The following is a 13,283-nucleotide window of genomic DNA, read 5'->3' on the forward strand; positions in this document are numbered from 1 at the left end:
GTCGAGAGGCTGAAGTCTTTAAGACTGGCAATTTTTGGTCTTTAAGCAATAAATAGTTTAGCAAAATATTTTACAAGGACAATTGGTCTACCTCTGTACTCTATGGAAAAAAAAATCTGAAAATGAATATCATGTTCTCAAATCAGATTGGAAACACGATTTGTATTCCACGCCAAGTGTCTCGGTATCTATCGCCTTCTGTTTCACACGCCGCCGCTCTACAAATATACAAAACCTTTTCATGTGGTTGCAGCGTTGGCGCTCGCAACTCATCAACTTACATCACCTAAATCAGCTGTTTAACAGACTGCATTGTAAAACATTGCGAGAAGTCATTTTGCTTTGTCTATATTTTGCAAATGTTTCATGCTTTGTGAAGGTTATATAATGTGAGAATTCTGGGAATAAAGTGAGAGTTTTCACTGGAGTCAGACTTCCCTGTTTTCACTTTAAATTCAGAATTCTTGGAATTCAGAATGTGCACTTTAATGCCAATCAGGCTTCACATTTTAAGTCTGAATTCTTGGAATCTGGATTCTGAGTTTAAAATCAGAATTTTTAAAAATACATTACTTTGAACTTCAAAGGCGCCTTAACTTGATATTTAAATACTTTACACGGTATAATATGCATGTAAAAATTACTTTTGGCACATTGGGGATTATTTTTTTTTTTAATAAATATGAGTTTTATGGTCCCGATCTTTCTAACCAGGAAGTGAATCGGCTTACCGTGTAGCTGCCGTGCCCGCTTGCCGCTCAATGCGGGCGGGCCCGCCACATGCATCGATTCATCATCCTGACCACTCGTCCTCACGAGGCTCGCGGGTGATTAAGACTACTCCCAACGGCGTGAATAACGGGGCCAAAAACAGCCATTTTACTGACATCAAAATGCAAAGCGGGTTCAATACACCGCCAATCAACTCAATTCCCGTTGGAACAACGGTTTTCAGAAAAATTGCTCCTCCTGTGGGTGAATTATTTACTACTGGCGCTAACTGTCTGGCTGCGTGCTCCCAAACACACATTTTAGCCACTTTCTACAGTAAGACGTAGTAGAAAACGAAACGTTGCTGTCTACTTGCCTGACTCGGTGCAAAATCTCAACTCCGGAATCAAGATGAAACTTAAAGACGTGTATGAGATCGGGATGAATTTTCTCTTGCAGAGGCGGTGCGGGGAGTTGCGAATTGCTCCTGTCGTCATAAGCGATCTTCAAGCCATTTTTATGTACACGGGTGGAGGTAGGTGAAAGCTGCTTAGAAATATATCAATAAAGGAAAATAACACTTCAGGAGTGTTTAGGGTGAGAAATCAACATTGGAACATGCTTAAAATCTCCAAAAAGTTGCTTTTTCATCTTCATCTTCAATCAAGCTATCCCTTTTTCTGATGACTTTTAAGTGAGAATTGAAGGATAGTCCGCCCTCCATTAGGGGGCAGTGTTTCATTAAGTACCTTGTCTCTCGAGACAGGAACAAAGGGCAAAGAACAAAGAGTAATTTGTCTCTGTGCCACTTTCGACAAAGACCAAAGTTGATGTAGTGGTGTGAAGCTGTTGGCCTGGTTATTGTGAGTATTGTAATACTGATTATCAATGGCGTACCTGCATTCGGGGTCAGTGGGGCCTGGCCCCACCGGATGGCGCTAGTGGAGAACTGCAGGCTCAAAATAATGGTCTCCTCTTTCGTATTCTCGCTAATTTTCATGATTATGACTACCAATTATGTTACCGAGGTAAACATTTTGCATAATCCAAAAGCGTGGCCAAAGCCGAACGTCATTTCTGGAACTGCGACTCAAATAGGGCCAGCTCGTTAGGTTTGTTTAAATCGTAGCATCGCTCACGGCACAGATGTTACGGAGCAAAACAACGCAGGAGTTATGAATGAAGCTTTTGATACTTGTAATACATATTTTGCAAAAGTGATCACCTTAGCAGTGGTCCTCAACCTTTTGATCACCTTGCTCTAAAAAAACACATCATCCTTCTCACTTTGTATGTAATATCAACAGCGGCCAGAGGCGGCGCAAAAAACAAAGATCAAGCACAAACGTATGAACCGTTAAAATAAATCATCTATAAAACATTATTTCGGGTGCAGCCCAAGCAGCCCGGTACCAGTTGATCCACGGACCGGTACCGGGGGTTGAGGACCACTGACCTATAGCACTACAGCTCATGGACAGCAGACTTTTCAGGAAGTTCAGCAAATTATTTCCAAGTGTTCAATTGAATATACTGCACATCTAAAATCTGCTGTACAGTCACTCAGAGTTGCATACTGGCGACACCCTGTCTCTGCAGTTGATGATGTTGAATGATCAGAAACTTTGTCACTGCTCATAATTATTACAACTCCAGTGACAGCAACTGAGTCAGAAATAAAAAAAATTTTCCACACTAAAATGGATCAAGACATTTACAAGAAACTCAATTCCAGTAGAGATTAAATGCACTAGCGACTGACCATTGAAAACAAAGTCATAAGTTCATTTGGAATCTTTTTGAGCATTTATTCATAGGCTTAATTTGTAAAGCTATGTGCGATAAAAAAAATTGACATAGAATTTATTGTGTAGGTTTTGCTGCTAGTGTCCACTCTGTTGCCCCACTCAATTTTTCATGCTATAGACGCCATTGCTGAATATGTTTGTATGGTTAAGTTACGTTGACAGAGTAGTATTATTCTACAAGAATTCTCATCGTCTGAAGCTTTAAAGTCAGAATTCTGACTTTAAAATCGGAATTTGGAGCATTACTTTCATTTAAAGTGAACATTCTGACTTTAAATTTAGAATTCTGACAATTGTCAAAAGTGAAAATCATGCAAACCTTTTTTTTCTTCAGTGGCCCTTAGGAAAAAAAAAAATCTACTTTAGATCACTTTTTGCAGTTACAGCACTCGTGTTTGTAAAAACGTGTCACGCTTTTGTCCGTTTGCATTTTTTCCCACATTTTCAAAATAATTTTTGCCGTTTCTCATTCTTTTCCACCACCACTTGATGACTACCAAACTGAAGTGTCCTTCAAAAGTAGGACAGGTGACTCTGACTCACATCCTGAATCTCAAAGCATGCTTTTGCTTCTACGTGCAAGGGGGAGGACTTTTGTGGGTGGTGGTGTTGCTTTGCGAGACGACCTCTACCCACTCCGCATAATTTTGCACTTGGAGCGGCGCCATGAGCTGTGAGCAGAGCTATCCCTTTCAACATGTCTTCTTCGTGGATGGAGTTCCGCCGCAGCAGCATCCGGGACCGCTACCCAGCTGGCCAACGAAGAGCCGAAGAGCAAGTGGGGTCCCCGCGTTGACCTCCGTGGTTCTGCTGCTCTTTCTGCTGGTGTTTGCTGCGCTGGGCTTTGGGGGGTACCTGATGTACAACATGCAGATGCAGATGAAGGACGTGAGGAAGGTAAGGACTGCTCACACACACACCTAACATCTCCTTACCCTAACCTTAACCAATAGCCAATTCAGATCTTTACTCTAAAAGCAAGTGTCGACCCTCAAAAAGAGGTCTGAACTTGAAGGGTCCACCAAAAATGGAAAATTCATGCATTTGGTCCCCACTATGTAGCATAAAAACAAGGCCACTAACCCTTACCCCAACCAAAATCAAATTCAAATCTAAACTTTAAAAGCAAGACTTGACACTCAAAATGAGGTCTGAACATGCGGGGTCCACCAAAATGGTCCCCACAAGTCCAAGATTTCACCACTGACAGAAAAGCGTGCATTTGGTCCTCATAATGTAGCAAAAAACAATGCCACAAACACCAAACAGCTAACCCTTACCCTAACCTCAACCAAACCAACCAACTAATTCAAACTGATACTCTAAATGGAAGTCTTGACCCTCGAAAACAAATCTGACCATGCAGGGTCCACAGAAATGGCCCTCAAAAGTCCAAAGGCTGTGAACCTTGGTCTTCACTATGTAGCACAAAAACAAGGCCTCACACACACACATCTAACAACTAACCCTTACTCAAACCTCAACCAAAATCCAATTCAAACCTATACTCTAAGCAAGTCTTGACCCTCAAAAAAAAAAAAAAAATCTGACCACGTAGGGTCCACCAAAATGGTCCTCACAAGTCCAAGAGGTCTCCACAAAGGCATTAAACCTTGCATTTGGTCCCCACTATGTTGCATAAAAACAAGGCCACACAAACCTCAACCAAAATCCAATTCAAACCTATACTCTTGAACCTTGAGTCTTGACCCTAAATAGGGGTAGAAAACCTTGCATTCGATCCCCACTATGTAGCAAAAAACAGGCCATCTAGCTAATATTTGTAGCGCTACTCTTAAAACCACTGTTAGGATGGGTTAGGGTTTGTACTGAAAAATTGACAGGTTCTGTTTTGATGCTCACCCTGATATTTCATTGGATGCCACAAGATAGTGCCAAAGTGTCAAGAAAGTATGGCAGTACCTTTGCATCAGTATTTACGTTTTGCTCTTTTTTTTCATATGTACATTGTACTTTTCCCAACATAAAAAAAATCTAACTTTGTATTCTGTAGTCTGAATATTTTTAGTTTCAGATTTTTTAACCAAATTCATGTTTTGCAATTTACACGCGTGGACGTTTTTGTCGTATTTTGCACATTTTTTCACCTAATTTTGCCATTTTTACGGAAACGTGCAGCGAACATTTTGGACTGCCCTGAAAAGGAATGACATAGAATGTTTATTATTTTAGAAAATGTTGGTATAATATAAAAAAAATGCATCTTGTGGATGCATAATTAAATACCGCATGGCATTATGGGCAAAAAAAAAAACCTGCTTTTACGTTTGAACGCATTTGCAATACTTTGGCTACTCTTTTGCACGTCATACAGTTTTGTAAATTTGGCCGCTGTAGTTTAACGCTTCAGAGTGCGTAGGTGCCGGTGGGGGGAAAAATGGCGCTTTCTCATCTTTTATTGATTACTCACTCACAAATGGAAGAAAAGTCTTTAGTGCGCTGTGACATTTAAGCGGCGTGCGGTCACTCCTCCGAAGAGACGGGACGCACAGGTCGGCCCTTTCACTGGAAGAAGCGGATGACTTTGTGGCTTTGTTTCTCTCAGATGTCACGTGAGCTCAGGCAAGCGCAGGAAGTCGCCAGAGCCGAAAAGCACCTCGGTGAGTCCGAGTGCGATTGCTCGCCGCCATCTTCCCGCGAGTGTTAACCGATCATTCTTTTAGATTTGGAGGAAGCCCGGGGGAAAAAAGACGATCAAGATCAGAGGGAAGAAAGGACTGCAGCGCATGTCACAGGTACAATTTGATTCCACTTTCAAATTATTATTATTATTTTTTTTTTACTTTTTTTCATTAATAATGTGACAGTTTTCATCCTTTAAATATGTATTATTTTTATTATTTTTTTACTATTAAATACATATATATATATATATATATATATATATATATATATATATATATATATATATATATATATATATATATATATATATATATAATTTTTATATGCTGAAAATATTTTATGTTCTTTTTTTAAAAATAAAATTAAAAATAACACTCTGAAACCAACAATTTTGAAAACAACTTTTTGTTCATTAAAATCTATTTAGGATTTTTATTTTAGAACATTTTTTTTAACAAACAAAATTCAGATTTTTGTGCTTTCACAATTTTGCAGATTACTGACAAAATTTCAGTTTTTAACATTTTGTAAAATTATTTTATTTCAACCAAAAACACTTTCAAAAAATGTGTTGAAAACGTTTATTTATTTATTTATTTATTTAGCATTTATTATTATTATTTATTATTATTTGAATTTTCGTAAAAAAAACATTAACTATACATTTGTTTCTTGCTTTGTTTAAATAATTCGAGATACATTTGTCATATTATATCATTTTTTAAATGTTGTTGATGTTTTAGGTTTTCTCAAAAAAAAACTTTTTGAAACTGCAGTTTTCTTTCATAAAAAAAATCACATTTGAAATTTTTGTACTGTGGATTTTTTTCATATTTGTCTGGAAAAAATCCCCCCTAATATTCTCAATTACTTATTATTTACTAATGACTGAATTACAGATTATAACTTAATATTAGAGCATATCAGTAAAATGTTGACTGAATACAGAAAGGATTTTTTAAATTAATTATTATTACTTAAATACAGTAAATACTTAATTTTGGAGTATATTGGTAAAATGTAGACCAAATCCTAAAAATAAAGGAATTATGTTTTACTTGTGCATGCATGTGAAAGTCAATGCCCTTGGGCCTCATGGGGGGGGGGGGGGGGGAGTCACTTTTTGGCATTTAGCCTAAAAGCATGTATGAACATATTTCCCCAATCACATTTTTAAACATTTTGTCAAGTTAATCCTTGATATTGCATGCCAGTGAGGCAAAGGAGAAGTCCTCACTATCACACATTCAGACACATTTGTGAACAATATTTCAGAGAAATTTTATGATTTTTTTTTTTATGTGTTTGAGTTCATCACATAAAAAACGGGAGCAAAAACAGAGTGCTGCATTTATATTTTGGTTCAGGTGTACATAGATCCTTATAAGCCATACGAAATTGTAATTGTCATTCCCTTGGTGTATTTTGCCCAACCTTCAAACACCACTAGAGGGCGCCTTTTTTGGTCTCATTCTTCAGGTGCTGGTCTAGATCTCTCTGCACTCATATTATTTTTTTTGTTTAGCACTTACACTTAAAGTTATCACTATGGCTGTGCTTGTACAGTTGCACTGCAATTGAAACACAACATAGTCATATAAGTGTAACACGAAAACAAAACCAGCTAAGCGATTTAACCCTAAGCTATAATACCATCATATTTAATACACCGGACAAAATTGGCAAGTACCAATCATGTCCACTGGACGGCATTGTTTTTTTGTTGTTGTTTTATTTTTTGCATTGCACCATTTTTTTTTGCAAGCGGCGCTTACACAGTGCCTGAAACATGACATTTATATCAGGCTATTTTTGTCACAGGGCGGATCGAAAAACACATAACCCGCAAAACACTGCGCTGGGAGCCACGCGTGGGTGCCGCCTTCACCGGCGGCGGCGTGTCCTACCAGGTAGAGGACGGCGCCCTGCGCGTCAACCACAGCGGACTCTACCACATCTACTCGCGGGTGGAGCTCATCTTCAAGCATTGCTCGCCCACGTCCTCCTTCATCCACACGGTGTTGGTGAGGTCGGGGGCGGCCCCGGACGCCGCCCTGATGGAGGCCCACCGGGCCGGCTTCTGCTGGCGGCGGAGCGAGACGGAGCGGCGGCACGCCTGGACGACCGACAGCTACCTGGCCTCGGCTCTCAGGCTCCGGCGGAACGACAGGGTCCTGGTCAACGTGTCGCACCCCCAATATCTCAGTCACTCCCGCCACGGCAACTTCTTCGGCCTCTACGAGATCTGATTGTGATGTCATCGCGCGTCACGGCGGAGGAAGACATCTCCCCATCCAAAGAGATCAGTAACACTAAAGTGATGTGTGTAGCATTATATTTATTCAACGTGTTTCAAGATTGTGTGCTACCATAAAGCGATGGCCGGAAAACATTTCTTTCCAAGCAGACCTCATTAGTTTCGTAACTTATTGTTGCCGTATTTAACCGAGAAGCCGCCGCAGAGACGTTTGGATCAAGCCTCTTCGATTAAAAAAAAAAGGAAAGTCACTCACCTTGGCTTCTTGTTTCACCTTTTGAAAGCTTTTCACCTTTTTTTCCACTCATTTTTGAAAAGCTTCCACATTGTTTTGTTTTGTTTTTTTCCAGTTTGAAAATACATGGGATTCATTTTCACAAAATCAGGCTTATTTAATCAAAAATGCAGGGACGGTGTGTCCAAACTGCAGTCCGGGGACCATTTGTGGCCCTCCACCCGCGTTTTATTGGGCCACAGCTTATCCTAAAAACACATTCTTGACATGGCCTGCAAAGTTGCTTAACTCATTCAATGCCAGGGACATGTTTTCATGTTTATTAAGAGTACGGACATTAAATCATAGCTACCTAACCCTTCGATGTATTTTTTCATATTTTGGGGCAATATTACAAATGTTGTCTTTCTTCCTCCTATTTATTACATCGTCAAATTTTCCACGAACTATTGTGTTTATTTAGCCTTTTTATTGTCTGAATATCTAATTAATATAATAATCATAAAATAATAAATATAATAATAAAATTAGTTTATTTATAAAACACATTTAAAAACAACCTTCATAAGGGCTGACTGACCAAAGTGTTGCACGATTACTAAAATACAAAACAATTTATCACGCACAAATATAATAATAAAACATTGATTAAAATCAAGATTTGTGTAGAAATTTAAAAGATATTTCTTTAACTTTGTGTTTAAATGTTTATTAGCTTAGCAAGTGCATTGGGACGACGTCGTTGAAAGAGGCGGGGCAACCTGAACCAAGTCTATAACTTCCGGTTTAGAAATTTAACCACCAAAAGAACTGACATTTCATCAGAAATTTCATCGCCATTATGCCGATAACTCATGTAGAACTTTTAATATTTTTTCACATCTTTGAAGAAAAAAAAACTTTAGTTTTACTTTCATTTATTTTCTTGTCTTATTAAAAATACATGTTGAATGTAGTAGGTGGGCGAGGCTCCGGTTATAACAAAAGAATATCATGCAATGATGACACATTATATGATTATATAATCCATATTATGGGTTTGTCTGGGTTAGACGAGTTCGTTCTTAAGTTTGCAAAGAAAAGAAGGCGCATAGCTGGCACAGAGAGAGCCCGGGCCCCTGCAACACGTCTGGCCGCGCACTTCCTTCCTGTGTTAATATCGACATGAGGGTCTTGAGCGTGACATCGAAGCAACCGCAAGAAGTTTCTCCGCATAAGTGCATGCAATCACTTTTAGCGTCAGTGATGGCAATTCGTCTATTGCCACTTGTAAAAGTTTTCCCATGTTTTTTTTAATTGTTTGTATTTTTGTAATATTTTGAAGAAGGTAATCAAGGGAGTTTGGAAAATTAAAAAAAATCATGAATTGTCATACAATTTTATACTGACATATTTAAGACGTGACAGTGAGGTAACGCAAGGCGTATTTTGAGCTGTAGCTACATCTAGTGGCAATTTTGTAGTACTACAAAAATATTTACTCTTGTACGAGTTGTAAAAAATGTTTCCCTATATTTATCTTAGTTTCATCTTAGCAAGTTTACTTTTTTCACGTCGTTATAGTTGTTCACACTGCTTGCTACACATTGTGCATGTTTAATTAAATTTTTTAAACAAAATCTATATTCTAGTTTGTTTTCTCGTTTATTTTTTTTTCTTTTTGCATTGTTTATTTTGTAAGACATCTTCACGATTGCATTTTATTGAGGGGAAAAAGATCACTTGTTTTGCATTATATATTTCAGTTGGAAAATTCTGTCTCGCATTTTTATCGCCCTCACCGTTTTTATTTGTTCGAATTGCTTGTTTTGCTACACGTTTTGCTTGTATATATTTGAAGAACTTGTCTTCTAAGTTCAAACATAGCTTTTTTTTGCTGCTGAAATGATTTCTGACGTTGCATAAATTCAATTTTCTGCTGTGCCGTTACGTTATTACGCAAAACAAGTGTTCCCATACCGGGAGTCGAACCCGGGCCGCCTGGGTGAAAACCAGGAATCCTAACCGCTAGACCATATGGGAATATGACATCGGACATCCCGCTTGTATTTACAAAGTATTGCCAAAGTTGTTCACTGGAGTTATTGTCATGTTGTGTTTCATATGTTAATTTTTATTACTTTAAAGAACATCAATAATTACACGTTATCTACTGCACTAACTCAATCTTATACTAACCCCAACAAGCCGGGGATGGCGCTCTCTGCTGGACACATATGATACTGCAACATTCCCATTAACGTCGATGTGGAGTACATTTATTGACCACAACGTTTGAGCCCATTGCTTAAATACACGCAACTAAAACGAGGTCCACCATTTCTAGGACCCTTGAACAGGTTGGACGTGCTTCTGTGTGTCTGTTCGCCTAGACTGTTAGTCAAAGTGGTTATTTCGACCACTGTCGGTGGGCAAACGTTTAGCGGGCGTGGTCAAAGGTTTGGCTCCACCCACATCTTTCACCGTTTTCTCTTGTGGTCTCACTGAAGGAATAACTTTTTATACAAACAAAAATCTCTTTCCAGCGGTCTACACATAAGGATAAATCAATGATTTGAAGGTGCTCATTTTCTCTTTCAGTTGTCTGCAAGTGGCAAAAACATGAGTAACTTGACTTCCCCTTTATGAAGGACCAACTGAGAATGATTATGATATTATATTATATTATATATCAATTAATAATTAACCACATAACACCAAGAAAATGAAATACTTTATTTCTCCAGCATACTTTACATGACATTTACAGTGTTGAATCTCATGCAACAAATATATCTGTATTTAATAGAATGAATGATGATGATTCCACGGGCTCCTTTGAGAAGATCCTACAGGTTTTGTGCATGTTTTAACAAAGGGAAAAAATAAAGATATTATATTATATATAAAGATTTCAAAAAGTTGTCAGGATGGGGGTAAAAAAGCAAATAAAGTCCAGAATAAAGTCTCAAAGTTCATAGATGTGGAAGGAGCTCTTATTGTGCTGGCCGCTGAAGTGGACACTCAGCATGCTCTTGTCCACCATCTTCAGCTTCTCAAAGAAGAAGACAATAGATTCTCTGGGCTGGGTCTGAATGTCGAGCTGTTGCCGGTCAAACGTCTGCTTGAGCACCACCTCCTCATCCTTCTTCCTCTGGAGGCCGCTGTACGAACCCGGCGAGAAAACCAGCCAGCCGTAGATCAAATAGGTGGCCGCCCTGTCCACGGTGAAGATGTGGTGTCCGCCGTCTTCGTCACTCTCTATGGAAGACAGAAAATGAAAAATGGAAATCAAACAAAGGGTGTTGTGCTTGTCAGGCCGCCGGATGCTCCAAAACGGAGATTGCGAGGCTTACTTTGGATTGAACACGTCACGTTAATTTTGCGTCTTAAACTTGCCGCTCCGGTGTCCTGCAGACAGACAGTGAAGACATCATTTACGGCCCAAACCCGCGCACGCAATTTGAAAGTTGTCTCGCTTTTGTTTTATGACGGGATGGAAATTTGGATGGAATGTTTTCATTTGAATCTGGTTGGTGAGTGAATCGGCATTAAAGTCAGTTGTTAAAAGCTCATAATTGTATATTCCCTCCAAATATTGATACCAGTTGGCAACTATGCATCCATCCATCCGACATAAATATACATCAGTCCACACGTCCAGCATTTTATTCCGTCCATTCATCCAACATAATTGTCCGTCCATCTTTCCATCCATCATCCAACAAAATAATTCATCTATCATCCATTTGTCCACGCATCCATCCATCGAACATAAAAATTCATCTATCCATCCAGCCAATCATTGCAAGACTCCATCCATTTGTCCATCCATCCATCCATCCATCCATTTTTCCATCCATCCAACATAATGCATCCATTTGTCCATGCATCCATCTATCCCTCCATCATAATATTTCACCTATCCATCCATTTGTCCATCCATTTTTCCATCCATCCATCCAACATAATTCATCTATCCATTTATTTGTCCATCCATCTGTCCATCATCCAACATAATTCATCCATTCATCCATTTGTCCATGCATGCATCCATCATAATTCATCTGTCCATACATTTGTCCATCCATCTTTCCATCCATCCATCCAACATAATCCATCCATCCATCCATCTAACACAATTCATCCATTCATCCATTTGTCCATGCATCCATTTGTCCATGCATCCATCTATCCATCCATCATAATAATTCACCTATCCATCCATTTGTCCATCCATCCATCCACCCAACACAATTCATCCAATCATCCATTTGTCCATGCATCCATTTGTCCATGCATCCATCTATCCATCCATCATAATAATTCACCTATCCATCCATTTGTAGATCCATTTTCCATCCACCCATCCAACATAATTCATCTATTCATTTATTTGTCCTTCCATCTGTCCATCATCCAACATAATTCATCCATTTGTCCATGCATGCATCCATCATAATTCATCTATCCATACATTTGTACACCCATCTTTCCATCCATCCATCCATCCATCCATCCAACATAATCCATCCATCCATCCAACACAATTCATCCATTCATCCATTTGTCCATGCATCCATCTATCCATCCATCATAATAATTCACCTATACATCCATTTGTCCATCCATTTTTCCATCCATCCATCCAACATAACTCATCTATCCATTCATTTGTCCATCCATCTTTCATCCATCCAACATAATTCATCCATCCATGCATAAATCCATTTGTCCATGCATGCATCCATCCATCATAACAATTCATCTATCCATCCGTTTGTCCATCCATCTTTCCGTCCATCCATCCATGCATAAATCCATTCATCCATCCGTGCATGCACGAATCCATCCTGACCTGATTGAATACAGGTATGTAGAAGTGGATGAAAAGCACCGCGGCGGCGGCAGCACAAAGCAGCACGGCTCCAATCAAGGCGGGCGCGCATCTGACGACGGCCCTCCGCCCGATTGCGCCCGGCATGCCCTCTGCTGCCTCGCCCAGCATGGTGAGCTCTTCCAGCGGCACGTCTTCTCCTACCTGATGCATCTTCATGTGCATTTGTGTTGACACCGGCGCAGGTAGCGCCGGTTTTTAAAGGCTTTGCGGGCCAATCGCCCACATCAATAAACAAACACACACCGCGTGGCTCAGGCATAAGCAACTCCCCTTTTGTTGCGCAATAGAAAGCGAAGGGAAATACCTGTCCGCCCACGCAAACTACCCTCATAAAAAGACGACTCCGCTGCGAGCGTGCCCGAGCCCTTAAGGTTTTATCACCTAATTAGCGCTTTGACAACTGCAAGGTACTTAAACTGGTTCCTTGTCATTTCTTCTGTGTCCCTTTCCTCAGATGAATGAAAAGAAAGTTTGCAACCGGGTGCTCAAACTCATTGCTCAAGGGCCGCAGTCCTGCATGTTTTGCGGGGTTTTTTTCCCCGACACACCTGATTCAAATGATCGAGTGATCATTTGTGTCGGGGAAAGAAACCTGCAAAAACATGCAGGACAGCGGCTCGTGAGGACCGGATTTGGACACCGCTGTCCTCGAAGATGTTTCGCCTCTTTGAGAAGGCAAGTTCAGAGGACGAGGACGCACGCGTTGTTCTGACCGGTCCGTGGTGATAAAAAGGTTGGGGACCCCTG

General features: G+C 39.8%; 1 protein-coding gene and 1 non-coding gene across 4 annotated transcripts; one reads left to right on the plus strand and one right to left on the minus strand.

Annotated features, from left to right (window-relative positions):
• Positions 1 to 1,498: 1,498 nt before the first annotated feature.
• Positions 1,499 to 7,673, plus strand: faslg (Fas ligand (TNF superfamily, member 6)). Of its 3 annotated transcripts, none has more exons than XM_088426444.1 (5): positions 1,499 to 1,574; positions 3,103 to 3,416; positions 5,086 to 5,140; positions 5,204 to 5,275; positions 6,987 to 7,673. In XM_088426444.1, the coding sequence occupies exons 2-5, from the start codon at positions 3,186 to 3,188 to the stop codon at positions 7,412 to 7,414; spliced, it is 786 nt and encodes a 261-aa protein (XP_088282570.1). In that variant the 5' UTR covers positions 1,499 to 1,574; positions 3,103 to 3,185; the 3' UTR covers positions 7,415 to 7,673. The 3 variants fall into 3 exon arrangements, with proteins under 3 accessions (XP_088282570.1, XP_088282571.1, XP_088282573.1); XM_088426445.1 differs by having other exon boundaries at positions 1,531 to 1,574; positions 3,027 to 3,416; XM_088426447.1 differs by lacking the exon at positions 1,499 to 1,574 and having other exon boundaries at positions 2,465 to 3,416.
• Positions 7,674 to 9,607: 1,934 nt separating this feature from the next.
• On the minus strand, positions 9,608 to 9,679 carry trnae-uuc (transfer RNA glutamic acid (anticodon UUC)). Its single transcript has one exon. It is a non-coding gene; the product is annotated as a tRNA-Glu (tRNA).
• Positions 9,680 to 13,283: the final 3,604 nt, after the last annotated feature.

This window comes from Hippichthys cyanospilos, chromosome 10 (genome assembly GCF_059441005.1).
Source record: "Hippichthys cyanospilos isolate Australia breed blue-spotted pipefish chromosome 10, RoL_Hcya_1.0, whole genome shotgun sequence".
Classification (NCBI taxonomy): Eukaryota; Metazoa; Chordata; class Actinopteri; order Syngnathiformes; family Syngnathidae; genus Hippichthys; species Hippichthys cyanospilos.